Source organism: Empidonax traillii, unplaced genomic scaffold (assembly GCF_003031625.1).
Source record: "Empidonax traillii isolate 1590-97213 ecotype Southwest subspecies unplaced genomic scaffold, ASM303162v1 scaffold158:size1480230, whole genome shotgun sequence".
NCBI classification, from domain to species: domain Eukaryota; kingdom Metazoa; phylum Chordata; class Aves; order Passeriformes; family Tyrannidae; genus Empidonax; species Empidonax traillii.
In genome coordinates this window covers 1,041,143-1,066,635 of record NW_020955351.1, presented here as the reverse complement: position 1 = coordinate 1,066,635, position 25,493 = coordinate 1,041,143, and the positions used below count along the sequence as shown (strand labels likewise).

The 25,493-nt window shown below is 52.2% G+C and overlaps 1 protein-coding gene across 3 annotated transcripts; it reads left to right on the top strand.

The window, feature by feature from the left end:
• Positions 1–10,667: 10,667 nt before the first annotated feature.
• Positions 10,668–24,533, top strand: DET1 (DET1, COP1 ubiquitin ligase partner). Of its 3 annotated transcripts, XM_027884970.1 has the most exons (5): positions 10,668–10,690; positions 11,326–12,457; positions 15,489–15,679; positions 17,326–17,517; positions 21,219–24,092. In XM_027884970.1, exons 2-5 carry the CDS (start codon positions 11,375–11,377, stop codon positions 21,406–21,408), a joined length of 1,656 nt encoding a protein of 551 aa, XP_027740771.1. In that variant the 5' UTR covers positions 10,668–10,690; positions 11,326–11,374; the 3' UTR covers positions 21,409–24,092. The 3 variants fall into 3 exon arrangements, with proteins under 3 accessions (XP_027740771.1, XP_027740772.1, XP_027740773.1); XM_027884971.1 differs by lacking the exons at positions 10,668–10,690; positions 21,219–24,092 and adding an exon at positions 24,132–24,533 and having other exon boundaries at positions 10,962–12,457; positions 17,326–17,522; XM_027884972.1 differs by lacking the exons at positions 10,668–10,690; positions 21,219–24,092 and adding an exon at positions 17,828–17,977 and having other exon boundaries at positions 10,962–12,457.
• The last annotated feature ends 960 nt before the right edge of the window (positions 24,534–25,493 follow it).

Sequence of the window (25,493 nt, the reverse complement as noted above, 5' to 3'; positions counted from 1 at the left end):
AAGACCTGAGCAGGAGACTGCCCAGACCCTACAACCTCAAGATCAAGATGTCAACCACCCTTAAACCACACTTCTGCGCCAGCCCTCTGATGCACACCACAGATCTTGTCACAGCAGGGCACAGAGCTGAGCATCTCATCCTCACATTCCTCACCCTCCCTTGCCAGTGCCATCAGGGAGCTTAACCTCAGAGTCCAGTGGTTCACCAAGTCATTCCAAGGTCCAGGGGCCAAGGGGAAGCAGATGGAGCTCACAGATACAAACCCTCCTGCTCACTCTGGTCCATGCCCAGCCTCAGGGTCTCAGCCCAACTGCAGGCTGTAGACCTCAGCACCATGCCTGCCCCTTCCCTGTCCCTGCTATGGCCACCCACCTGTGCCTGCCACCCCCCTTCCTGGAAGAAGATGGCACGTATGCTGAAGAGCTTCCCTTGAGCACAAGCCACTGAATTGCTCTCCAGATGACTAATTTGTGCCCTAATTGGTGTGGAAACAAATGCCAGAAAGCACTGGAATACCGAGAAGTGAAGCTCTCCATCTTGGTTTCCTTCAGGGAAATGGTCTTAATTAAGTGTCTTGCAAACAGATAATTTCCAGCTACGTGCTGAAACAAGAGCCAGGGTGGAGGGTGTGGCTGACACCCCTATCTTCTCCTCACTGGGTCCTCTTGCTAAACTAATCCAGGATGCAGATTCCTCAGACCTCTCCATTTCCAGGGCTTAGCCAGCCACACCTAGACCTGCAGGACATCCCTATGGCTCTTGCACCACCACTAGTGTTCCTCAGCCCCAAGGGTACCTTCCCATTTTACCAGTGCAGGCTGTACCGACTCTGGTGGTGTTGGGTCCATCCCTACGATCTCCACCAATGTTTTCATTACAGTTGTTGAAGCTTTGTGTCACTCATTAATCAACCTTGGGCTCTCTGCTGGGCCTCTTTCTGGGTGTATTTCCTCTGGTCAACCAATTGAATCCCTACTCCCCATGGCGGGTGGTCTCAGCAATCCCACACGTCCGGCGCTGCTTCCCGCCCTGTCCATGGGAGCATTCCAGGAGGAAGCGTTCCAGCAAAATGGAGTGGCCTCGTGTTGCTTTGCTGGGCATGCTGGAGCCCATGGCAACCTGCTGGCTCTATGGGAGACACCCAGTGACCCCTGGCACAGGTGGGAAGGGGGCTCTGGGGATGCAGACTGCCACGGAGAGCTGCTGGACCTGGCACTGCTGCCTTCAGAGCATGGCTGGCATTGAGACGCCCAAGCCCCTTCCCCTTCCCCATGGCCTCGCTGTGCACAGCTGTTCCCTTAGAAATAGCTGTTGCCATGGTTTTTCCAAAGAAAACACATCTCTCTCCCCCTTCCCCACCACCACTCCCCACCGCCTTAACCTTGTGACAGCAGTGATGACGTGGCTCCCTAAGAAAGGCCACTTCATGTAACTATGGTAACAATTAGCTTTCTCTTGATTTTACCTTGGGGGTGACTCTGGGGAGAGGGACCCAGAGGTGCTCTCCTGGAGCGGGTGCTTCCCCTGGCCCTGCACCCACAGCCAGGGCTGGCACATGCCAGCTTGCCGCTGCATCCCATGCAGGAGCGTCACTCAGACGGAGGCATTTCTGCAGTCCCCCTTTATCCCAGGTGCTGGGGACAACAACACCATGCCTGGTACAGCTGGATGAACCCCAGAACCCTATACAAGCCCTAAGCATCTCAGCAAGGCTCCACTGGCCTCCAGCAGTGGCTGGTGCAGGGAGCAGGGGGGGAGCATCCCCTAAGGCACGGGAACGGTGGAAGCACCTGCATCCCCCAGACTCACTAAGAAGAGTGGGGAAAGGAAGGGGTAAGCAGCCAGTTGTGGCAGAGAAGGATTGGGAGCCATCTGAGACTTCTGGGCTGGGAGCATGGCAGGGGCATCCGTAGCCTGGACAAGGAGTCTGCAATGGTGCCTCTGCTCCCAGCAGCAGGAGGGTAAACATGGTGCGAAGCCTCTCCTTAGGTACATCAGAGTCACAGCTGCCGACTGCAGCAACTAAAATAAGCGTTTTCCTGCTTTTTATTCCTCTGAGCCCAGCAGAGCCCACTCAGCACCAGGAGTGGATCTGGAGTCTATTCTTAGCTCTGCAGGGAAGGGAGCGGGAGTCCCTGCGCTGCTGTCGTGCAGGGCTGGGGGCTGCCGAGTCCCATCCCCTCATGGTCCCCAGGAGCCTGGCCCAACCCCAGGGTGGCATCAAGGCAGGAGGGGTTGCACCCCAATGGGGACAAAGTCCTATTTTATAGCCAAGGAGGAGTTAGGGAGACAGTGGGAGGGAGGGATGCCCCAGCACCTCTCTTAGCATCACTGCAGGATTCAGCTTCCCTGAAGGAGAGGCTGCAATGCAGGTGGCTCTGGAAGGAGTCCCCACTCTTTCAAAGCTGCTCTTCTGCGTGGGCATGTGGGGGTTGGGGGAGCCTCAATTCACAGCTCCCACTGCCTCTGGGGATGGGAGGTTTAAGGGGAGTTAAGGAGTCCAAGCTGAGTCAGCCCTCATCCCGTGCTGTGCCAGGATTGGACTTGCTTTGCCCAGCCCCAGCCATGAGGTGCTGCCGCTGCCCACCCCAGCACTTTCCACTGCTTTCTGGCTGCATGGCACTGTGGCCAGGGAATCAGGGAGCCACACCATCCCCACATTGCACTGGGGGTCCTGCTTCAAAACGTGCAGAGATCTGGTCTGACTTCCAAAGAAGTCAGCAGGAGCACCAGGCAGAAGGCAGGGAGAAAAGCACCCATACTGGGCGCACTGTGGCCAGTCCATCCCTCAGCTCTGCTCTCCATCCCAGCTCTGTGAGGAGCAGGGGAGGCTGGGGGGTGGGCAGGGATGCAGCTGTGCATGGGGGGCCATGGGGAAGAAGTCCCAGCTCCATAGCAACAGGTACTCTCCACGTAATGGAGTCCTTTCCGCTCGGCCTCCGCAGCCGCCAGCCTTATTCACATGGCCATAAATAATTCAATTTTCTCATTCACACACATGAATGCTGCGGGCCGGGGCTCCGGGTGTGCTCAGCCTCCATCTGTCTGGGGGGGAAGGGGGAGGCAGGGCCTGATAATAGACTCCAGCATTTGTTTAACATGGATGAGTGTGGCCAGATGGCCTGGGGACAGGAGGAGGGAATGGGGAGGTGGGAGGTGAGGGATGCTCCAGGGTGCTTCTGGCACCTTGAGACTCTCCTGGATGAGGAGGGGAGGAGGAGAGCAGGGGACTGCTGTGAGGATGAGCTATGGCACCTCCAACTCTAGGACCTCCAAATCGGCCTTGGAGATGTAGACTTTGGGGCTGGGAATGGGTTAGGTGAGTTCAGGCAGCCCTTCCTCTCACTATGCCTTTGTTGCCTTCCTGACGGGGAAAAAAGAATGGGAGAAACACTGGGCTGTGCCATGCCAAGGATCTCCCTGATTCCTGGTGAAACCCCATTTTAGCTTGCACTGGGAGCAGGGGAGCCAATCTGTAATTGAGATAATTTAGTGGAAGATGGTGAAGGGGAAGTGGCAAGGGGTGCTGCCCATCACTGCCTTGACCCACACTGCCAGGTAAGGGCCAGCAGTCCCCAAAATAACCCCAGAGAATAACAACCCCAGTGATGGAGACACGTGGCAGCTTGCTAGTGCAATTAGCAGGATCCGGGCCATCCCCTGGCAGGGGCACAGCGGGCCTGGCAGGAGAAAACAAGGGAATTAGCTGGGTTAAGAGGCTGTGCTGGAAAAGCCTGCGTGTCATTGCTGAGGAGCCGGTGCCTGCTGCGTGCACACGCCGAGCCAGGCTGGGAGGTGAGGGATGCTGGCTACTGCCTAGGGGCATTGGTTCCTCACCTTTCCTCCCTGTGGCTTGGGCACAGTCCAGCCTGAAGCATGCCAAGAGCAGCATGAAAGCTGGCACCTTCATCCCCTCTCGGTGTTTGACCAGAGGGAGCCGTCACTCCAGCACACAGCAACATCCTGAGCCTTGGGTGGGCTCAGACCCTGATGAGAAAATACAGACCAAGGAGGAGCTTTGAAGGTGGAATTGGCCACTTCTCCTTAACTCTGCCTCCTGTGGGCAAAGGGTTGTATTCCTCACCACCAGAGCAAGGTCCGAAACTCATTCCCCACCCAGAGAAATCCCTGTTGGAGACCCCATCCCTGTGGCAAACAGGCATTTACCCTCAAGCTAAGGCACCATCTCAAATTAAAGACTACAATGATGGCAGAGGGAAATTTGCATGATGCCAGAAGGAGGGTCAAGAAAGAAGCCCGTGCTCTGGCAGTGTTATCCATTACCAGCCTTGGAGGAGTTTCCCCGGAGGGAATGGGGGAGGTGGAAGCGCCTGCCGGGGGGAGCTGGGAGCGTAACCAGCTCATGTGCTGGTGTTCCCTGGTTCCACGATGTATTGGGGTAGGACACGTGTGTGTGTGTGTGTGTGTGTGTGTGTGTATTTGGATGCCCTCACACACAGGCAAGAGTTCCCTTATGGTTACATGCTCCTGCAGGATTTTGAAGCAGGAAAAAGCCAGCTACATAATGCATCCCTGGACCGCTGGGCTCAGACAGCCACTACTCCACAATTCCTCCTGCGTGCTGTACATCCCTTGCCCATTCCATGTGTACATCTGCACGAGCCAGACCCCACGCTCCGTGTCTCTTCAGCTCTATTTGCACCTTTTAGAGCCACTGGAAAAACAGGCAGCTCTCACCCATGCCTATTTGCTATTAAATCAGCTCCTGCTTTCCATGGCTGCTGCTCAAGCAGCCTCTGCCCCATGCAATGTGCAGGGAGGGGATGAGCCCGACTGTGCACCTGGGAGTAAACACCCTAAACATCCCTCTGCCACAGACCCTTAATCCCCTCTGAGCTTTGCCTGTGGAGCAGCAGCCTCAGCCTTGCCAAAGCCTTACAAAGCAAGTTGAGCCCACCCAGGGCTGCCCTGTGCCACGCTGGGGTGCTGAGCATAACCAGAGCTCCCAGATTTACAGATGGCACTCATGGGGTGTGCCCATGGCAGCAATGGGGGCAAAGGTGACAGAGCATCACAGGGGGCTGTGGGTTTTCCTTCTAAATCTCCCAGGCCATTGCTGAGAAGTCCAGGCTGTGTCCCTGTGCTTCCGCTGCTACCAAGCGGGCAAACACCCAAAGCCACCCAGGCAGAAACTGCCACGTGTCAGACAATTCACATTTTTGCTACTTCCACTCAAAAACCAGGCCCAGCCTAATCCCTCTGCATCTTTTGAGGGATGGATGGCAGAAACGTGCCACTGCCTATTCCTTCAGATCGCAGCACTGCAGAAGCGGGATGTAGACAGCCTGACTCCGGCAGAATCCCAGGGTACCGGGGGCAGCTGCATCCCTGGGTTTGCTCAGATCCTCAAGGATGGGCCACAGAGTAAGTGCTGTGTGGTCCCCTGCCCATCCTGCCCCATGTTCCCATGCCAGCTGTTCCTGGGAAGGCTGCAGAGGCCGCCCAGGCTATTCATCGTGGGGTTTGCCCCAGTTGCTTTGCTCCCATGACAGCAAACCCTGTGTGACCAGCGGCTCTGTAGCTGTTGGGAGTCCATGCAGGCTCCAGTGGATCTGGAACTGCAGGCAGCTGTGGGCTTGGGAAGACCTTCAAGGAGTGCTTGGTGGGAACTGCCGAGGAGTTTGGCGACTTGCATGGTCACCACTGGGGTATGTCCAGCGGGAAGGGACATAACCTTCCTCTCAGGGTGAACACACACACCAATCCCTGCACACACATCTCCAACCTACTCTTCTCCAAGCCTCTCACAGACCCTTTTTCTACCTCGCTCCCTGCCCACACATCCAAGTGACACCAAACAGAGGCACTTACCTGCTGCTCACCCCATTGGAGCTGGAAGGACCGTGGGACAAAGCCCTGGGGACAGGGCAGAGATGGTCCTTCCTTCCCCTAAAATGAGGAGTGCAGCTCCTCTCCTCCTGCCCTTGCCTGCTCCTACAACCTGCACCATGACTCCTGGCATCACTCGTGGCTCCTGGAATCACCAGTAGCCCCTCAGGGCTTGGCCATGGTGGGTTTCAGGTGCACAACATGGTGCCAGCTCTGAGGGTCCCCTTCATAAGGACCACTGCGGGGACAAAGAGATGCTCAAGGGTCATTCCAGAGGGTTGGCACAGACAGAAGGCAGATGCTCCGTGATAGTCTGGGAATGCTGTCTGACAAGGGATGAAGACCCTGTAGACCCCCCCACACCTCAGTGCTACCCCAGGCAGGAGCATCCCAGCCCCTTTTTGCAAGCAGGAAAATGCCACCTCAGGGGTTTTGTTGTCTCAGGGATTGCTCTGTCTTCTTTCCAAGGTGTGGGTACGCCATCCAGGCTTTGGATTCCCGGGGGATCCCTCCAAGCTGCAGCCCCAAACGCTGCTAGCGTTCCACGCTGTCAGCAGCGTTTGGGGCTGCAGCCCACCGGGGTCCCCAGTGGGACAGGGGGGCACGGAGCGCAGCCTTACCTTGGAGAAGCCTCTACAGGGAAGGGATACGGAACCCTGCTTGGAATGCCCCGGTCCCGGGAGATCTGCAGTGATGGAGGCAGAGGATGCGGGGATGAGGTGGGATGGATGGGATGTGATGGATGAGATGGGGTGGGTGGATAGATAGATGGATGGATGGATGGATGGATGGATGGATGGTCTAGGGGCTGCAGGTTACCCCGCTCTCAGGTGCGGAGACAATAGCCAGGGCTCCTGTTGCAGCTGCAGACTGTCTCTTTAAACCCCTCATCAGCCCACAGGTGGCCCTGTCACCACCGTGGTCATCCATGACGTCATCGGGAGGGAGGGAAGGGGAGGAGGAGGAGGAGGGGGGCGAAACGCGATTCCCCTCCACAGCAAAAGTCCCCGAGCGCCCATGGCAACAGATTGGAAATGTCACTGCGCATCAGCCGGGAGGAGGCTGCGGGGCTGTCCCCCCACGGGGGACACGGCGGGGAGACAGGGCTGGCACGCCATGGGTGGCGCGGGGGACACAGAGTTGTCACTCCCATGGATGGCACGGGGGGAGGGGGGGCCAGGACTGTCACCCTGTGATGAGTATATGGTGGGGGACAGGGCTGTCACCCCGCGGGTGGCACGGTGGGGACAGGACCGGTGTCCTGTGGTGGGTGTGTGGGAGGGGACAGGGCTGTCACCACACACGGGGAGCTGGCTGTGGGTTAAGCGGGTGGGCAGCTCCATCTCTCTCCGTGGGGTGGGGAGCAGCTGGATCCCCCCGCCCAGCCCGAACACCCTGCAGCGGAGAGGATACTGCTGTCCCCCTGCCCATGAGCGTGCTGGTCCCTGCCCGTCCCCTGTGTTTGGGGGATCCCTGTTCTCCAGCAGTGGCACTCACCCCCAGCCATGCCATGGGCACCCCGGCAGGACCAGGCACCGCCCGGCTTCTGCCCCTCTGGTCCTGCCTGTGCTCGGCACCTGCAATGGAGTGTTTTGCAAAGATCAGGAAAGTTTTGGAGGGTGTTTAAAGCATATCTTGCCTTCAAGCAGAGACAGCACCAGGAGCAAGAAGAGAGCCCAGTCCCACACCCAGTGGCCCCAGACCCATAGACCATGGGATTGTGGTGATCCCATTAACAGCCTCCAAAATTCATCCATTTCCATTCCAAAAGGAGTTGCTGGTGCCATTTAAAACCAGAGCAAGGAATGCTGTGGTGGCATATGAAAATGTGCAGATGTGTACATGGATCCCCATGCAATGGGAGCCCCAAACTCTGAAAATATGATTGAAGTAACTCCCCAGATTTGGGGAATATTGTAAATATTCAATATTGTAAATGCTGTAATTTTCATTGTAAATGCTGTAATATTGTAAATGTTCAATATTGCAAGTATTATAAATATTGAATTACATCCTTGTTTTTTTGAAAGATGAGATACACCCAAGGTCTCTGTCTGCTTCACATGCTCTTCACTGACACCAACAAGAGTTTCCCCAGCTGAAGTTTGTTGCTACCATCATCTTGGAAAGAAGGGTCCTTGCTTCAGGAACAGGAAAAATTATCCAAATCAGCTGAAAGATTTATTGGTTTTTTTTTTTTTTTAACCCACCTGCTGGCTCTGGAGAAAGGCTGGAGGTGGACGTAGCGCTGGCAGGCAGTGGTGGGGCTGGTGAAGGCATGGAGGATCCTTCTCCTCAGCACAACACGCTGCTAAAGGGGCTTCCACCAAAGCTAGCCCTGTAAGACCCAAAGCCATGGACCCACAGCTGCTCTGTGAGGCTGAAGGAGTTACTGGTCCAGCACCCAGTAACCTCCATATGCCTATTCCCAGTAACCCCTATACTAGTCCCCAGAAACCTCCACACCAGCCTGCAGTCACCTCATATGAGTTCCCAGTGACCCCCATACCAGCCTCCAGTAACCCTGTACCAGCACTGTGGGCTCTAGATGGGGGCTTGCCCTGTTCCTCTGGCCTGGGGACGTGCAGAGGGATACCCCACCTCCCTGCTGTCCTCCAGAAGAAGGGTGGGGATAAAAATGTGTCCCCCAGTGCTGGACCCCCATGGGGTGGCATGAAATGCTGTGGGAGGTGGGAAATGTCCCAGGAGTCCTGACTCCCCAACATTCACCTGGGGGGAGGGGGTGGTCTGGGACGGTGATCCCCTGCCTCTTGCCACCCCTCAGGCCAAAATAAGCCGGGACTAACTTTGCCCCCAGCCTTGTGCCAGCAATAAGATCTATTGCACGTGATGCAAATCCCTGCTGATGGCTGAAACTGCTCCAGTGAGGGTCCTCCGACCTGCTCCCAAGTGCCGGGGAGGGGGCTGAAGCTGTGGGAAGGTTGCTGTGATGAAGTTATTAGCTCTGGGAGCACTAATTGCTGCTGTATTTAACGACCCTTTTGTCCAGTGAACTTCTTCTCGATGTGTGTGTGTGCCGGGCGGTTGTTTTCATGCCAGCTGCTGTGTGGTTGGATGTTCTTTGGTATTTAGTTTGATCCTATTAAGGTGGATTTCAATTAATTAGGCAGGAGCCAGAGAGACAAAGAGGGACACCGGAGCCATCAATTTTAGCCTTGTCATCGCGCCTTCTGACACCGGGAAGGGACACGGGATATGGCTGCTGGGCATGGAACCAGTGGAGAGGAACGGGGCAGGCAGGTGGGGTGGCAGTGGGGTCACCCAGAGGGTCACCCAGGGTGTGCCAGGCTCGGGAGTGCCAGGCATTCTGCCTTGCCCCATCCCTGTGGGAAGGCAGTTGGAGCCACCCAGCCCCTTGGGTGGTGAGGTCCTACTCTGCCCCACTGCTGGCTGGACCCTAAAGCATCATATAGAACAGACAAAGGATCCCTGGGAATTCAATGGCGAGAGCTTTGGTGTGGCAGGAGCATCCCCCAGCCACTCTGGTGTGACACTGGCTGGGTGTCGCTGTCACTCAGCTCTCCTGCCCCCGGCTGGAGTCCCATCCCGTGCTCCTGCTCCAGCTCCCATGCCTGCCAGTGGAGTGGCTCCAAGAGCCGGAGTGCCAGCTCAGCCTTGGCAAGAGGATGGCAAATGGATCTCAAGGGCCCCCTTGACATTCCTCCTTCCTTCCCTTTGAAGGAGAAGTGCCCCTCGGAGCTGCCCTCGACGCTAATGCACGGAGCGGGAGGGGGTGCTGGTAAAAGCCAAGGCGAGCAAAAGGCTTTCAAGCCCCTTGGAAAGGCCGAGGAGGTGTCTGGGGTGACCCCAATCTCTGTGGCCAGAGCTGGGGTTGAAGGGTTGAGGTGCACCCCAATGTGCTGGCAACAGGTGTGATGTCCCCTGCGGTGTCCCCGTGTGGGGACTCAGGATACAGGAGTGATGGGGCCATACCAGACCCCTCCTGGGGATGGAGGTGCTCCAGGCATGGAGGGGCTCAGGGAGTGTTTGAGTGCAGGGATGGGGGTGCAGGGGACTTGGGGATGGTTGGGTGGGGATGCAGAGGGTGCTGGGATGGGGTGTGCAGAGTGCAAGAGGGGTGCAGGAGGTGCTGAGATAGGGTGCAGGGGCTGGTCATATGGTTGTATGGTGGGTGCTGTGGGTGCAGGATGGGTCCAGGGTGGGTGCAGAGTGGATGTAGAATGGGTGCAGGGTGGGTGCAGGGGGTACAGCATAGGTCTAGCAGGTCCTGGATGGGTGTTTGGTGTCTAGAATGGGTACAGGGCAGGGGGTGCCAGAGGGGTGCAGAGGCTGCAGCATGGGTGCAGGCTGGATACAGAGTGGTTCCAGGACGGATTCAGGGTGGGTTCTGAGTGGTTCCAGGATGGGTGTTGTGGGTGCAGGATGAGTGCAGGATGAGTTCAGGATGGGTGCTGGGTGGGTGCAGGAGATGCAAGATAAGTGCAAGGGGTGCAGGATTGTCCAGGATGGGTCCAGGGTGGGTCAAGGATGGGTCCAGGATGGGTGCTGTGGGTTCAGGGTGGATCCAGGATGGTTTTAGAATGGGTGCTGGAGGTGCAGGACGGTTCCAGGACAGTTCCAGGACGGTTCCAGGACGGTTCCAGGACGGTTCCAGGATGGGTGCTGTGGGTTCTGGCGCAGCGCTCCCTCCCGCCGCCAGGGGGCGCTCTCCGCCTCTCGTTGCCCCTCTGGCCCGGCCCCCCCCCCTCGCTGTCACGCGGCCGGAAGCGGAAGTGGCCGCGCCGCCCTCCCGGCGCTGTGCGGTGGCGGAAAGATGGCGGCGGCCATGGCGTGATGGGACCCGGCGCGGCCCCGGCGGTGAGCGCGGCCGCGGCCTCCTCCGGGCCCTCTGCCGGGTCCCCCGTGTCCTCTCAGCCGCCAGCCCAGCGGGAGAGCTGCTGGGAGCCTCGCTCCGTTCAGCGGGCGGACCCGTAGCTGTCCCCGGCTTCACTTGAAGCTCAGTCCTTGCACAGCCCCGGAGGACCGGGCCTCCCCTCTCCCACCTCGGCAGGCGTGCCCGAGCGCATCGCGGCCACCCCTTCTGTGTCCCCTCGCCCTCAGCTCCCTCCGTTCTTTCCAGGCTGTTTCTCGGGCCTGCCATTTATCAGGTCTGTGGATTATCCCTGGCTCCTTGGGCTCCCTCCATTCCCTTGGTGCCCACCTGTGCCTGCCCCTCTTCCCGACTCCCTCCCTGCCCTCCTGGTGCCTCGCTGCTTGTCTCTCTCCAGCAGACAGACCTGCAGGTACCATCACCCCTCCGTGCACTGGGGTCACCTCTGGGCTCCCCTTGGTTTCCTGGCGCCTCCCGCTGAGATCCCTCTCCCAGTTTCTCCCAGTGCTCTCTTGTGTTATCTCCCTGCTCCCAAAATCCAGCTGCCCCTTTAAGACACCCCCCTGGGGTGCTGTGAGTCCATGTGAGCAGGTCCCCTGAACTCTACCCCGTGTGCTTCCAGAGCTCGTGTGCTGCTCCCCGCAGGGTGAGGATGAGGTAGAACCCCGACCATGGACCATGAGGCCCCCACGATCCGGCCCCGGCGCATCCAGAACCAGAACGTCATCCACCGTCTGGAGCGCCGACGGATCAGCTCTGGCAAGGCCGGCACCCACTGGCACCAGGTCCGCGTCTTCCACCAGAATGTCTTCCCCAACTTCACCGTGGTCAACGTGGAGAAGCCACCCTGCTTCCTGCGCAAGTTCTCCCCCGACGGCCGCTACTTCATCGCCTTCTCCTCTGACCAGACCTCCCTGGAGATCTACGAGTACCAGGGCTGCCAGGCGGCCGAGGACCTGCTGCAGGGCTACGAGGGGGAGATCCTGGCCAACGGCAGCGACCAGCGGGCCGTCAACATCCGCGGGCGGCTCTTCGAGCGCTTCTTTGTGCTGCTGCACATCACCAACGTGGCCTCCAACGGGGAGCACCTGAACCGCGAGTGCAGCCTGTTCACGGATGACTGCCGCTACGTGATCGTGGGCTCAGCCGCCTACCTGCCCGAGGAGCCGCACCCGCCCTTCTTCGAGGTGTACCGCAACAGCGAGTCCGTGACCCCCAACCCGCGCTCCCCGCTCGAGGACTACTCCCTGCACATCATCGACCTCCACACGGGCCGCCTGTGCGACACACGCACCTTCAAGTGCGACAAGGTCATCCTGTCCCACAACCAGGGGCTGTACCTCTACAAGAACATCCTGGCCATCCTCTCGGTGCAGCAGCAGACCATCCACGTCTTCCAGGTGACGCCCGAGGGGACGTTCATCGATGTGCGGACCATCGGTCGCTTCTGCTATGAGGACGACCTCCTGACCCTGTCTGCGGTGTACCCCGAGGTGCAGCGGGACACGCAGACAGGGATGGCCAACCCCTACAAGGAGCCCTTCATCAATTCCCTGAAGCACAGGCTGCTGGTGTACCTGTGGAGGAGGGCGGAGCAGGATGGAAGCGCCATAGCAAAGAGGAGGTTCTTCCAGTACTTTGACCAGCTGAGGCAGCTCCGCATGTGGAAGATGCAGCTCCTGGATGAGAACCACCTCTTTATCAAATACACTAGTGAGGACGTGGTCACGCTGAGGGTGACAGATCCTTCCCAGGTATAGAATCACAGAATGGTTTGGGTTGGAAGGGGCCTTAAGGATCATCCATTTCCAACTCCCCTAACCTTCCGCTAGACTAGGTTGCTCAGGTACTGTCTCTGCCCTCAGGCTGCTCACTGCTTTGGGGCAAGTGCTCAAGCAGTACGATGCTTGTTTCTTAGCTGAGCCTGTGGATGTTGTTTAGGATCCCCAGGATTTCATTCTTATGTGAACATTTGATGCTTCTGATATTAAATAACTTTTGTGTCTTTTGTTTGCATAGTTTCACCTCTTCCTTCTCAGCTGAAAAATGAGAGAGAAAAGATCTGACATGGTTAGTGAGTCTCCTTTCTCCAGGGTTTGTTCCCCATGCTCGTAGATGCTGTAGAACCGTCTTTCCCGCCCAGATCCCCAGCTGAATTTATTTTTAGCTGATATTTCATAAAGTCCACTTAAATTGTAGAGGTAGTCTCTCCCTTTTCTCATGTATCTTCAAGCACGTTTTTCAAATATAATAGTCTTCATTTTTTCCCCAGCAGAATTACCTTTTCTGTTCTGCCTACATACTTACTCTTTCAAGTTTCAGTGAGAGACGATATTTATGATCTCTCCAAATTGGAGTAGCAGCTCTTAGATCTGGCTAATGTGCCAATTGCTTCTCCTTTCAGTTTAGTACTAAAGAAGTGGAATTACAGCAAATGTAGCTCAGTCACTGCTGTGTCCCTCCAGACGTTTCACCACCCTGCAGGTTGATCATTTCTTTTCACTGCTGTTTGAGTGGTGGCCACATTTTGAGCTCTGTGAAACTGAGAGATTTTTTTAAAATCAGTTTTTATTCCTTTAACGAGCGTGGGTTTTATTCTGTTGAAAGTATTTAGTGAGAATTTGTAATAAATTTCCAGTACAGCACGTAGGTCTGATTGTTCCCCAAATGTTTTTCTCTCATACCCTTCTCTTCCACAAGTACCTAGATCATAGAAGAAATAGACAGTAGCTCTTAGCTTGTTGCCTTAGTCTAATTCTTCCTGGAAGATGACTTTTGTTTTATTTTTCTCTTCTTTGGTGTTTGTTTGAGGAAGTGGCTTTGCTAGGAAAAAGGAAAGGCTTAATCTAATCCACTTTGCTCATTGGTGTAAAACTGAACATCTGTCTCAGAGACACTAAAGCTCTGTGGAAGTGGCCTGCAGCGTTCTGCTCATTGCTGGTGTCTGGAATGAGCTCCTGACCCTGATGAGAATGTTTGTGGCAAGCTTAGCTCCGCACTCTGCTGTGGTTGCTGGGGCTTTTGTGCCTGGTTTGCATCTGGGAGCTCTCAACTCTCTTCACCTGGGGGTTACTTTAAGATACAGGTTGTGGTTGGTTTAGCCTCAGGCACTGGGTTTTATGCTGGAGGAAAAGCATCTAATTTCTCAATTCTTCCAGGAGATAATTCCAGATGTGGAGTGGACTCCACAGTCCTTTGTGAGTGTAGACGTTGTGTTAGGGCTTTTAGGGCTTCCTGAAGAAAACTTGGCTTACAAAATACCTACAGCTCCGATTTTTTTCTCGTCTATCCGACAATTCCAGGCTCCTCTCTCCTCTCTGGCTTCTCTGCCAAGAAGGTTGAGGAGTCACTGTTTATACTTGTGGGTTGCGTGTTTTTTGTCTGGGTCTGCAGTGAATCCTTCAAGATCTTTAATCGTGTGCTGTGCATATGTAGCTTGGGGGTTGTTGTTGCTGTTCCAGGCCTGTGCTGATAGACTTGACAGCTTTGCTGCGTGATTTCTGTGACACTCAGCTGCTGCCTCCCATGCTGTGATGATGTTTTGCTGGTGTTACAGGTGCTGCTAAAAAGCAGGGAGGGTAGTTTCTCTGCTCAAAGATATCCTGTAGATGTGTCTCTGTGTTAACCTGGACAAGGAACGTTTTTATTTAAGGTAGGAGGATACTCCCTACAGTCTTCAGTGATGTAAACAGTGTTTCCTTCTGCTGTCTCCTCTTATTTTCTCTCTGTTCCAACCCTTTATTTCAGAAGGGCTTCCCTTTCCTTAGGCAGCAGTCTAGTGAGTAACCTCATCTAGCACACTTCATTTTGACATGTGGGGGCTGGATTGTATTATCACAGTTTATTTTGGGGCTGTAAAACAAACAAACCTTGTGATATTTGGAGGTGGGTGGGGAGGGCAGAGTGCCTGCCGTCATCCCTGAGCATTGTTTTGGGGAGCAGGAGGTGAAGCATTTAGAAGTTGCCTCTATTGACAGAAGATGAATCAGGCACGTGCATATACCACGAGAATTCATTACCTCTGAAGTGGGGGCAGGTTCTTATTTGGGGTGCCAGCACTCCTGTGTCTAATGAAAGCTACTTTTAACGACCAAGAATTAAATCTGCTCTTTCTCAATGGAATGGGATTGTTATCTCCCTTTGATATAGCTGTGCTGATACAATGTCACCTTTTTCCCAACTTCATGCCAGGAAACATTGCCATGGCCAAATCCACAGCGCAGTACAAGGGTCTTCCTGCACAAGAATGTCAGCATTAAAAAGAAAGCATTAATGTCTTTCAGATTTTCATTTCTGTGCTGGCAGGGTACCTGGAGGGTACAACTTTTTGTAGGCAGTGATGTAGTGCACAGTACACTAAAAAGGCTCATCTCTGTGTGATGCAAATATTAAGAAGGGGAAGGAGACGAAAAAATAATTGATGGCCAGCTAGCACTGGATCTAAAATCTTTTTGTCAGCAGGAATGAAAATTAAATTTGGCACTTGAGAAAGTGTTTTGGTTTTAGTGGAGGGGACAGAGAGGAAGAGAAAACATAACTATTGCGTCCAAGTGGAGTTGAAAAATAGGAAGCCCATTAAGTTTTCTTCTTAAAAAATCACAGTTAAGAGGTGGATCATTTGGTACATGTTGAATGGGAGAATATGGATTAGCATGAGGACGTGAGATTCTCCTGCGCTGTGGAGAAATTTGGAGAGGGTCTGTGGTGTGATGTGGGGGAGAAGGAAGGGAGAGCTCCCCCAGCCATGCCCTCCTGGGTAACCTCTGCCTCCGCCTCTCTCCCCAGCCCTCGTTCTTCGTCGTGTACAACATGGTGACCACGGAGGTTATCGCCGTGTTCGAGAACACGTCCGACGAGCTGCTGGAGCTGTTTGAGAACTTCTGTGACCTCTTCAGGAATGCCACCCTGCACAGTGAGGCTGTCCAGTTCCCCTGCTCAGCTTCCAGCAACAACTTTGCCAGGCAGATCCAGCGCCGGTGAGCCATTTGGAGCATGCTTTATACCGTATAGACACACGCTCACCCCCGTCCGCTGAAGGCCAGTATCAAATAACAAATTACTGACAAAAACAGTTCCTTTAGTCCCCTTTGCAGGGTGATGCAAGGTGCAGGCTCATATGTGGTTCACCTTGCAGCCTCATGCATTTGATTTTATATTCCACAGCATCTGCCTTGTTAGAGGATTGCCACAAAGCAGTGGGAATCTGGTGCTTAGAAGAATTTTGAGGGAAAGATGTTCCCATCTCTCCTTGAGCAATAGCTCTTCTGGAGGTTATTAAAGTGTTACTGCCCAGTAGCTTTGGTCCCTGGAGATATGATTTGTCAAGATGCTGGCATCGTCTAGTTGGGCGTATTTTGCCAAGTGATATTCTTTGAATTTAGTGTGTATCAAACTGTGTTCTGTAGCATTTTCCTCAACATCAGTCACAAGCTTGTGGTTCTCATCAAACTGTGCTAGAAGAAAGGAAACTCGTGTGCTTAGACCTATTGTGAAAGCTGAGCAAAATACCAAAATAACCTGCCTTTCTACAATGTGCTTTAACAGTCAAACATGCTTTTAATGAGGCAGAGTGTGTTATTTCTCTTGGAATATATTTTTATGTGACTCAGGGTGTTTTGTTCTTCCAGTGACTTGTTTCACATCATCCAAAGTACTTGGCATTCACTTATGGGCATTAAGCTTCTGTTGATTTTAGGTTGATGTCACATAAGTGTGACGAAGTTGACTATGTCTGTAACTTTCTAGAGCTGCCTGTCAGGAAATCCATAATGATTAATGGAAGAGAGATTGAGAGGACTCACCAGAGACTCCTGAAGAACAACTTCTGCCTTGTGTTAAAGTGGAGAGGAGAATCTTTTCATCCTCTGGGCTACAAGGGCCTGTAGCAGGAGTGTTATAACTTCCACAGCAAAGTATCACCGAGAATAATTCAGAGTGAGCTGGCTTTTGGCTGAGTGTGTCTGGTCAAACGGAAGTGTTTTACCCTCCTTGATGTCTGACATCCCTGCAGCTATCTGACTGTTCTTGCACATGGAGAGCTTAAAATTTCATTTGGAAAGAGAAATCCAGCCTGTGTTAATGTCTCCCTCAGGGAGAACTTTTAGCTCACTGTAGTTTCTGAAGAGCTTTGTGCTTCTTGTCAAGGTTCTTCCTCATCTAAGGTTTCTCCCTTAAAACACAGTGGCTGGAGAGAGGAGGATTCTCAAGTCAACATTAATAGCTCAGCTGTTACTGTGAAACCCTCTGGCTTTTGCTTATGCTGTTTCCAGGCTTCATGGTAAAACTTGGATTGACTGATAAGCTGCTAATCCATCTCTCCCTGTTTCTGATCCTGTTTATTTCCTGTACTGCAGAGCAGCTTGGGCCAGACCTTGTGGGTAGGCACAGTCTTCTTCTGTCAGTTTGGACTTTCAGGGCAGAAACAGTAATGAGGAGGGAGGATAAAAAGGTCACCAGAACTGGCTGATGCTCAATCACTGTGATACATCTTTATAAGTGAGCCGGTTTGGTTCTTACCCTGCTGCTGTTTGCTTTCCCTAATTGTTTTCCTCCTTAGTTTATTTAAGTTGTGCTGTCCACCCGTGGCCTTTGTGAACAGAGCGTGTCTCTGGGTTTGCTGCAGGTTCAAGGACACGATCGTGAACGCCAAGTACGGAGGGCACACGGAGGCCGTGCGGCGGCTGCTGGGGCAGCTCCCGATCAGCGCCCAGTCCTACAGCGGCAGCCCCTACCTCGACCTCTCCCTGTTCAGCTACGATGACAAGTGGGTGTCAGTCATGGAGCGCCCCAAGACCTGTGGTGATCACCCCATAAGGTATGGGACAGGCCAAGAAGCTGTATGTGAGAGGAGCAGGGTGAGAGTCATCCTAAATCAATCGCCTCTGCCACATGGCATCACGTGTGAACAGGAGGGAGTAGATCAAGGCCTTTGGCTTAGGAAGCCCTTTCACCAGAGGGTTCATTTCAGCAGTCCCACAAAGCTTGGCCTCTCTCCTTTGCAGTAACTCATATGGGAGGTTTCTTCAGGTTTTCTCATTGTGCTGCTCTGGGGAGGGTTTGGGTAGTGAAGCCTGACCTTTTCCACATGAATGGTCTTGTTCCTCCTCCTCCTCCTCTTCTTGCAGTGCTGCTGTTGTGTTTGGGCTGCAGAATGATACCGTTCTGGATGCCTGCTTTCCTATGCTGGAAGGATCCTGGGTTTAGCACACGGGTTTAGCTGGCAAGGATTATCTGGTTTGTCTTGTGAATAACATAGCAGCTGGGTTAGGTGTTACTCATAATGCTTTTGGTATTGATTTAGCTGTTTTCAGACTTCCCTTGTTTACAGTTCACACCCTGGGAGCTGCACTTCTCCTCTTACACCCCTTCTCTCAGTGCTCTGTAGGAAATTTCTGTCTGTAGTAGGAGCTTTAGCCAGGTCTGAGGGCCATTCAGAGCCTCTCCTGTCTGAGTCTTTGATGCTGGCAGTCTGAGCCTGGGAAAAAGGAGGTTTGCAATGCTTCTTGCAGAAACACCAGGACTGTTTATTTCTTTTTGTTGGCTGCAGCCATGGCTGCCAGCAGTACTGGTTAAAAATCCAACATCTCTGGCCCAAAAGGCTCAAAGAGGCTGAGTTCTCCAGGCAGAATAGTCTTTCCACTCACGGTACTGCAGAAGCAAACCTATGCTCTGAAAACAAAGAGAGCCTTCAGTGCCTGAGTGCTTTGTTTAGTGACTGCACACATGTTGGGGGCTCAGGCAGCCTAGGGAGATCATTCTGGCCGGCTTCCCAACTTTGTTTTCATCAATTCATTCTCAAAAAGTGCTTTCATATCTCCCCTGGCCCTGACTCAGGTGGTGGGGAACTTCTGATTATTCCTGCGCCCTCAATTCCCAAATTATGTATATTTAATTGATTTTTCTGCCTGTATGATTTGGTTTGATCTCCAGCTTCCGTGCTATCTGCAGAGAAAGCCTGCCCTTTTCCCCCTTGTCATGCTTGACGTTGGGAAAACTTGCAGGGTGGCAGTTGTCTGCCAGCGCCAACCTGCGCCCGGCTCCTGCGGACAAAAGGGAGCAGAACCGCAGTCATTTGCTGCGGTGGAGTCTTTGTAGTAAACAAAGCCAAGTGCCACCTTCCCTCCCTCCCCTGAGCAAACCGGCATTTCAGAGCCAGAGCTTTTAAAGCTCAAAGCTGTGCAGAGTCAATTAGGACTTGAATAGAGCCTCGGAGCAGTGGGGCTCCTGGTTTTTGGAAAGCAAGCAGAAGATGAGGCGCTAACCTTAACCATTCAGTAGCTCAAATAGTGCTGCTGTGGTTCCCACATGCAAAACAAAGGGATTAATAAAATAATGCCAGCTGCCTGTTGTGGGTAGAGGGCTTGGAAAGGAGGGACCACAGGATTTGTAATGTAAGTCCTGTAATTGTCTGGAATGGAAAACCCTTCAGCAGCTAAGGGTGTTATAATCTGTGTGCAGTTTCCTGGCACAACGTGTGAGCTAGGAAGGCCTCCAGACCTTTTCCACATCTATTTAGCACTTCTGGGTACTGTGTCCTTTTAACCCTTAGTGCCTTTCTGCATCCCGGAAGGTTCAACTCTCAGCTCTGGCTACGGAAGAGACCGGTGGTTGTTTGCTCTCAGGCTGGAAGGAATTTAGGTTCTCCATCATCACCGCCTTCCAGTCTCTTTTCAGGAGGCTTGAAGAGAGATTCAGTGGGTGAAATGATGGCACTTGTGAGGAAGAGGCTCTAACACACTCTACCTATAGCAGGGGGTCTCTAAAATCTATCTAGATGGCTAATAAGGAGCCTTTTAACAAAAGAATTGGTCTGCAGATAAATCTTCCATTTTCCTACAGTTTGAAAAGGCTGGTCTTGCTGTTTCTGTTGACATACAATTTTATATTGCAGGGCCTAATTTATCCCCAGAGTGAGAGCCCATGGAAATGGCCTCTGATTGCAGAGCACTTTTAAAAATACATTTAAAAATACCAAACTGAGCACATCTTTTAGATTACAGGGAGCTTCATCTTGAGTAGTAAATTGTTGTGAATTGGGGGAGAGAGGAGCAGATGGGGGACTGTGCTTTATTTAAAGAATGACCCTCTGCATACCCAGCCTTGTGTAGGAGGGAAAGGGCTTTTTGAAAAGCCAAATACCAAGATTGTGATTCTCTTGCTGGGTTCTTGTGTGCAATTTTCAGGCAGGGCTGGCTGGCACTTTGATTCAGAGGAAGGGAGAAGAGAGTGGCCCTCCAGGAAGAACATGAGGTTCTCAATAGGCTGTGTTGTTAAAATGTGGAGTATGTCTGCTCCTGAAACAGCATTGCCAGTATCTGTCATCAGCTGTTCTTCCAGACTGAGAGCTGAGTGCATTGTGTTGCTGGCGGGGGGGAGATGTGCTCCAAGATTAAAAGCATTCTTTGAGTTAAAACCAGAGGAAAATGCAAAATACCCACATATACTAAGTGTTGGTGGAAGAGGAAGCAGCTGTGGGGCAAAATGGCAATTCTGTGCTCAAAATTGAAGAGGTCTAATGAAAATGGTCTAACGAACTGAGACAACTTCAGGGTGAGGATCTGAGTTAGAGTCCAGCTAATTTGTGAAGGTACCACATCCAGAAACTCCTTCAAAATCTTGGGGAGTGTGGGATCCTCGCAGAGAGTCCCGTGTTCTGACAGCAGTAGAGGACAGTGGTGTTACCTGGGCTTATGTTGGTCACACTCTGTGTGCAGAGAAGGTTCAAGAAGCAAAGAGCTTCCCCAGACTCCCCTTGTCCCCTTGGCAATATTTGCTCTTGTGTTGGAGTTGTATTCCAGAGCTCACCTGTTTGGAGACACACGTGAGCTTGACCCATAGGCAGGTGTGTGACAGCAGAAGGATGTTAGGTTTACCTTGATCTCTGCCCTTGCTGTGATTGTGGAATCCAATCCACCGGGTTCTTCCTGCCCAGCCTATCTCATTAATGCTTTTCTGATGGAAATGTAAAAGGAACTGCAAAGCCTGTACGGTACAACTTGGCACCCTTGAGCAGGATTGGGTCAAGTTTCTTCAGCTGAACAAGGAGGTAGCAAGGCACAAGAACAGCAGTGTAAAGCCTTCCTTGGCAGCACCAGGAGGGGGAAGGGGTAGCCTTACACTCTTAGTGAAGGCCATTGCTAAGAGAAGTAAGCTCAGTTCTATACAATAAACCTGCTTTAGGGATCAAGGGGAGCAGCTTGCATTAAGAGAGAGTGGAGAGCATAGGTGGGGTCTGAACCAAACTTACTCCCCCTTGTGAAATCAGCTTTGTCCACCAAAATGACAGGCAGAGTTCTTTCACTTCTAATACTAAAATGAAGTGGAGCTTTTCTAGACAGTAGAAAACAACTGCCCCGGGAGGGACTTTTCTGCATAGCCAAGAGCCCGACACCCAGCTGAGGACCTCCTGCCCCTGAGGGAGTACCAGAGACTGAACAAGGCACTCCGTGTGTGAGGAGCCCAGATGGCAGAGTCAATAGTCGGGAACAGCAATAATTGACTTTCTCTTCCTTTCAGATTTTACGCTCGTGATTCCGGCCTCCTGAAGTTCGAGATCCAGGCGGGACTCCTGGGGCGGCCCATCAATCACACCGTGCGGCGCCTGGTGGCCTTCACCTTCCACCCCTTCGAGCCCTTTGCCATCTCAGTGCAGCGCACCAATGCCGAGTACGTGGTGAACTTCCACATGAGGCACAGCTGCACGTAGTGGGCCTCGCCAGCGGCTCTCCTTGGGTCTGGGCCTCTGCCACAGACACGCCAAGGCCAGACACTCACACCTTCCGGGAAACCAAACCATCGCTCGTGCCGAGAAACCTGACCAGGGAGCTCCTGCTGGTGGCATCTCGCGGGGCACTCAGCTGAGGAAAGCTGATCTGCTCCAGTTAAGGGTGTGGATGTTTCTCCTGGCCCTGATTGTGCTGTGAGGGTCCCACTGCATTAAGCGCTGCTGTCCTTCCCTATCCCTGTGGATGAACAAAGCGTAGCTGAGGTTTCCTTTCCTACTTTGTCAGAGGCATGTCCATTTTCTATCCTGCTGCAGGACTTAGGGTGGCAGAGATGGGGCTTTGCATCACACCGGTGGAGCGCTCCCTTCTGCGCCGGTGCTCTCTTACCTTGTTGGACAAACAGCCTGTCTTAAGGGGAATGGATGGGAGCCCTGGGGAGGGCTTGGGTACAGCTGCCCATTTGTGTCTTAGGTATTGCTGGGGAAACGAGATCCTGCTCTCAGTCCACACAATCTGCTCACGTGATTTTGATATGCAAGAGGTCAGGAAAGAAGGTGTGAGAAATCAACTGAGAGACGTGAGGTGTGTTCCTGACTCTTACGCAAGTCACTTAATCTTTGTGCCTTAGTATCTGTAAAAGCTCCTAAGTGAGAGGTGGTGTGTTAATTCCAGCAAGCCAGGGCAGCTGTTTGTGTCTCTAATGCACAAGGCGGTGGGTGCAGAAGGAAGATGGGTGGCTGGGAAGGGTGTAGGGGAGCAACAGCAGCTCCTTGGTCACGTTAGAAGGACTTTTCTGCAGCATGGGGTGAATCTTCATGGCCATCTGCAGCTCTGCTGCTGGGGGGAGAAGAGACCCAGCTGCTGGCACTCCCCTGTGTGTTAGAGTACGAAGGTGGAAAATTAGTAGCATTTGGGTTTGCCCAGGAAGGAGACCTGAATTAATGTTCACTGCTGCAGGTTTGCAGTTAGGAGATGAGCTTGTCGACTTAGGTTGCTTACCTCTCCCTGTTTGATACACTGTTCTCTGTGAGAACCCGGGTTGCTGTTCCCAGGCTTCAGAGCACAGCTGGCCACTGTGTCGGGGCTGGCTGGACCACAGCAGTTTTTATGCTGATGATAAATTAAGCTCCTGGGTGTAATTACCTGCTACCGTGGGCTGGTGAGGATGCTGGCCTGCCCTTCTCTCTTAAAAATGAAGGTTTTGGTTGTAGGCTAGCATTTGGGGGTTTTTGCACATGGGCTGAGTGCTGCCAGGCAGCACAACCATCCCAACATCACGAGGTGCTCTGTCGTAAGGTGGAGCCTGTTGTTGTCCCATTCTTATGGGAGGTACAGGGGAGGCATTAGAAAATTGGTGCTAATACACAGGAAACCCTCTAAAGGACCCTGTGGGTGTCTTGTTTGGACCAAAATGAGCTGTGGGTGATGTATTGTGGCCACATGCCTGTGAAGAGGAGTGAGGGAGTCATGCATTCATTTTGCTGGTAATGCACAGGAGAACTGTGTGGGTGTTGGTACCTGCTTATGGCGTGAATGATGGACCTTGAAACTGAGGATACCCTGGGGTCCTTGAATCAGCCTTTACTCTCTGCCTCATGGTACTTCTTTGCACTCCTGGCCTTGCTAAACATATTTCTAGGGAAAACATTGCATTTCACCACTCCTTTCCTGGTGTTTGCACTGTTGGTGTCTCAGGTCTGTCAGGAGTGACGGTGGGTCAGAACACTGCTAACAGAGGAGGTGTCAGGCCGTGCGTGCTTTAGCTGCAAGTTCCTCTCCATCTAATAACACTATTTGTCAAGGTTTTAGGTTTTTATCCTGTGATCTGTTCCTCAAACATTCAGTTAAAGCTCCAAGTGGAGAATCGTTTGCACACTGTAGATCATGGATTTACCTCCTTTCTGCACCACTCTCACAGCTGTTCACACGTCAGTATGAGACTTTTTTTTTTTCTTCTCCAAAGCTTTCAGCAGCGTCATCTGAGACTGGGTTTACTCCTTGGTGTCACAGCCTCGGGAGGTCTGTCCTTACTAAAATAGCTCCATTTAGACTTTTTTTTTCAGTGGCAAAAATATAAACTACTTCAGCATTTCTGTATTCGGGGCTTTTTGCTAAATTCAGGCTGCCCTGTGTGGAGCAGAGAGTGTGGCACAAATTGTTGGACTTCAGGCTCAGAGATCAGAGATCTGTTCTTAGCTCTGCTATTAAATTGTTCTGTGGCTGAGGGCAAATCTCTTCCTGTTCCAGCTGGTGTTTTCTTCTCCATAAATGAGGCCAAAAACATATTTTCAGCTTTTGTAAAACACTTTGAAATACATGGATAAAAAGTGCTGGGTACGTGCTAAGTATTTTCTTATTATGTTTGCAGACAAACTGATCATTCTGGGTACTAATTGCCTTGGAGTAGCGTAGCAGATCCTCTGGTCTTGGCTGCTGCATTTTATATCTACAACAGAGTTAATTTTGTTACAGAAATGTATGGAAAGAAAAGTCTCTCATGCTTGAAATTTTGATTCTTTTGTTTAAGAAACAAAAACTGTGTCTGTGTGTGGTGGGGAGGGTGGCAGGAAAGGGGAGATGTTTTCTACCTGATATTTTTCTTAGATTAGGGCAAAGATTTGTTAGCAACACAAGACAAAAATGGAATAAACAGAACTTGCTTGAAGAGTCTGATTTATTGTCTTTGTTTTCCAAAAACCTGAGTGTGCAAATGGGAATTCCTTTGCTAAGAAGAGATGGCAGAGGTGTGTCTTGGACTATGCAGGCATATCACATGGGTGTTTGCTGCCTCTTCCTGGAATTTGGAGTACAAGTGTGCTCAAGAATGTTCCCACCTAAGGCTTTTCTGTAGTTCCTGCAGATTTCTCAAATTCTTATCTACATGAACTGATGCTGGGAGAGGAATTCTTGGCCTTCAGTTATGTTTTCCCCTTTTATATATTATTACTATCCCGACTTGTATTCAGAGACTCTTCCTTTATTCCATTTACAGCATTTGTCTAGCCTTTTGGTCATTTTCTGCTGATGGTCCTTGATCGAGAGATGAAAGCTTGTGGTTTAACCCCAGCTGGCAACTCAGCCCCACACAGCTACTCGCTCAATCCCCCACCAGCAGGACTGCGGAGTAAAAAAGAAAATTTGTGAATTGAGATAAAGACAGGTTAATGGGTGGTTAAAAGCCACGTGCAAACGAAGCAAAACATGGAATTAATTCCCACTTCCCGTGGGCAGGTGAGTGTTCAGCCATCTCCGGGAAAGCAGGGCTCCATCGTGTGTAAGTGGCCCAGCCAAAATCAGGACAAAGCTGAACACAGCTTCCTTAGCAGAGGAGCTGTTGCCTGTCCATTGCTTTTGGGTTGGGCACAGGCACTGGGGTTTTCCATGTGCTGCTCCCTGCCTCTTTGCAGAACATTGTGGCTGAGAACACACAATCGGGACCTTCCTGAAGTCTGGGATCCCCCCCTGTAACCTGCTGCTGCTCTGTAACAACCTGGCAGCATCCCTGTTTGTGTCAGTCCCTCTAAGCATGCGTGTCTGGAGCATGGATGTGATTTTCCTTTGAACCTTTCCTCCATTTTCCCGTGTGCAGTTCTCGGGTGCTTTCCTACACAGACCTTGAGCATACCAGAAAGCTCTTGAGCCCGTGGCTTTTCAGACAGGCACTAAAGTGACAAGGAGATGCTTGAGTTGGAAACCTTGTTTGACTGGCAGCAAAATCCCATCTTTTGTTACTTCTTGTGATGCCTTTGCTTTAAAAAAAACCCAAGCAAACAGTAAAAACAGGACACTTGCATTATTTCTTATATAAGTGGCATTAGACAGCAAGCCACAGAAATCCCACTAGATTCAAACCTATGGATCCATTAATGGTGTGCCCCTACTAAAGACTCCTTTCAATTAACCTTCCAGTGCTCATGGCTGGCCCTGATTCAGCTCCCTGTATGTACTGACAGGACCTTCCTTTTGCTCAGGTGCTGCATCCATTATGCTCTTCCCTTGATCCTTTTGACCCAGCTAGAAGAATCAGATTTCTGATTCTTTAAGAAGTCTCTTTGTCTTTCTGGTT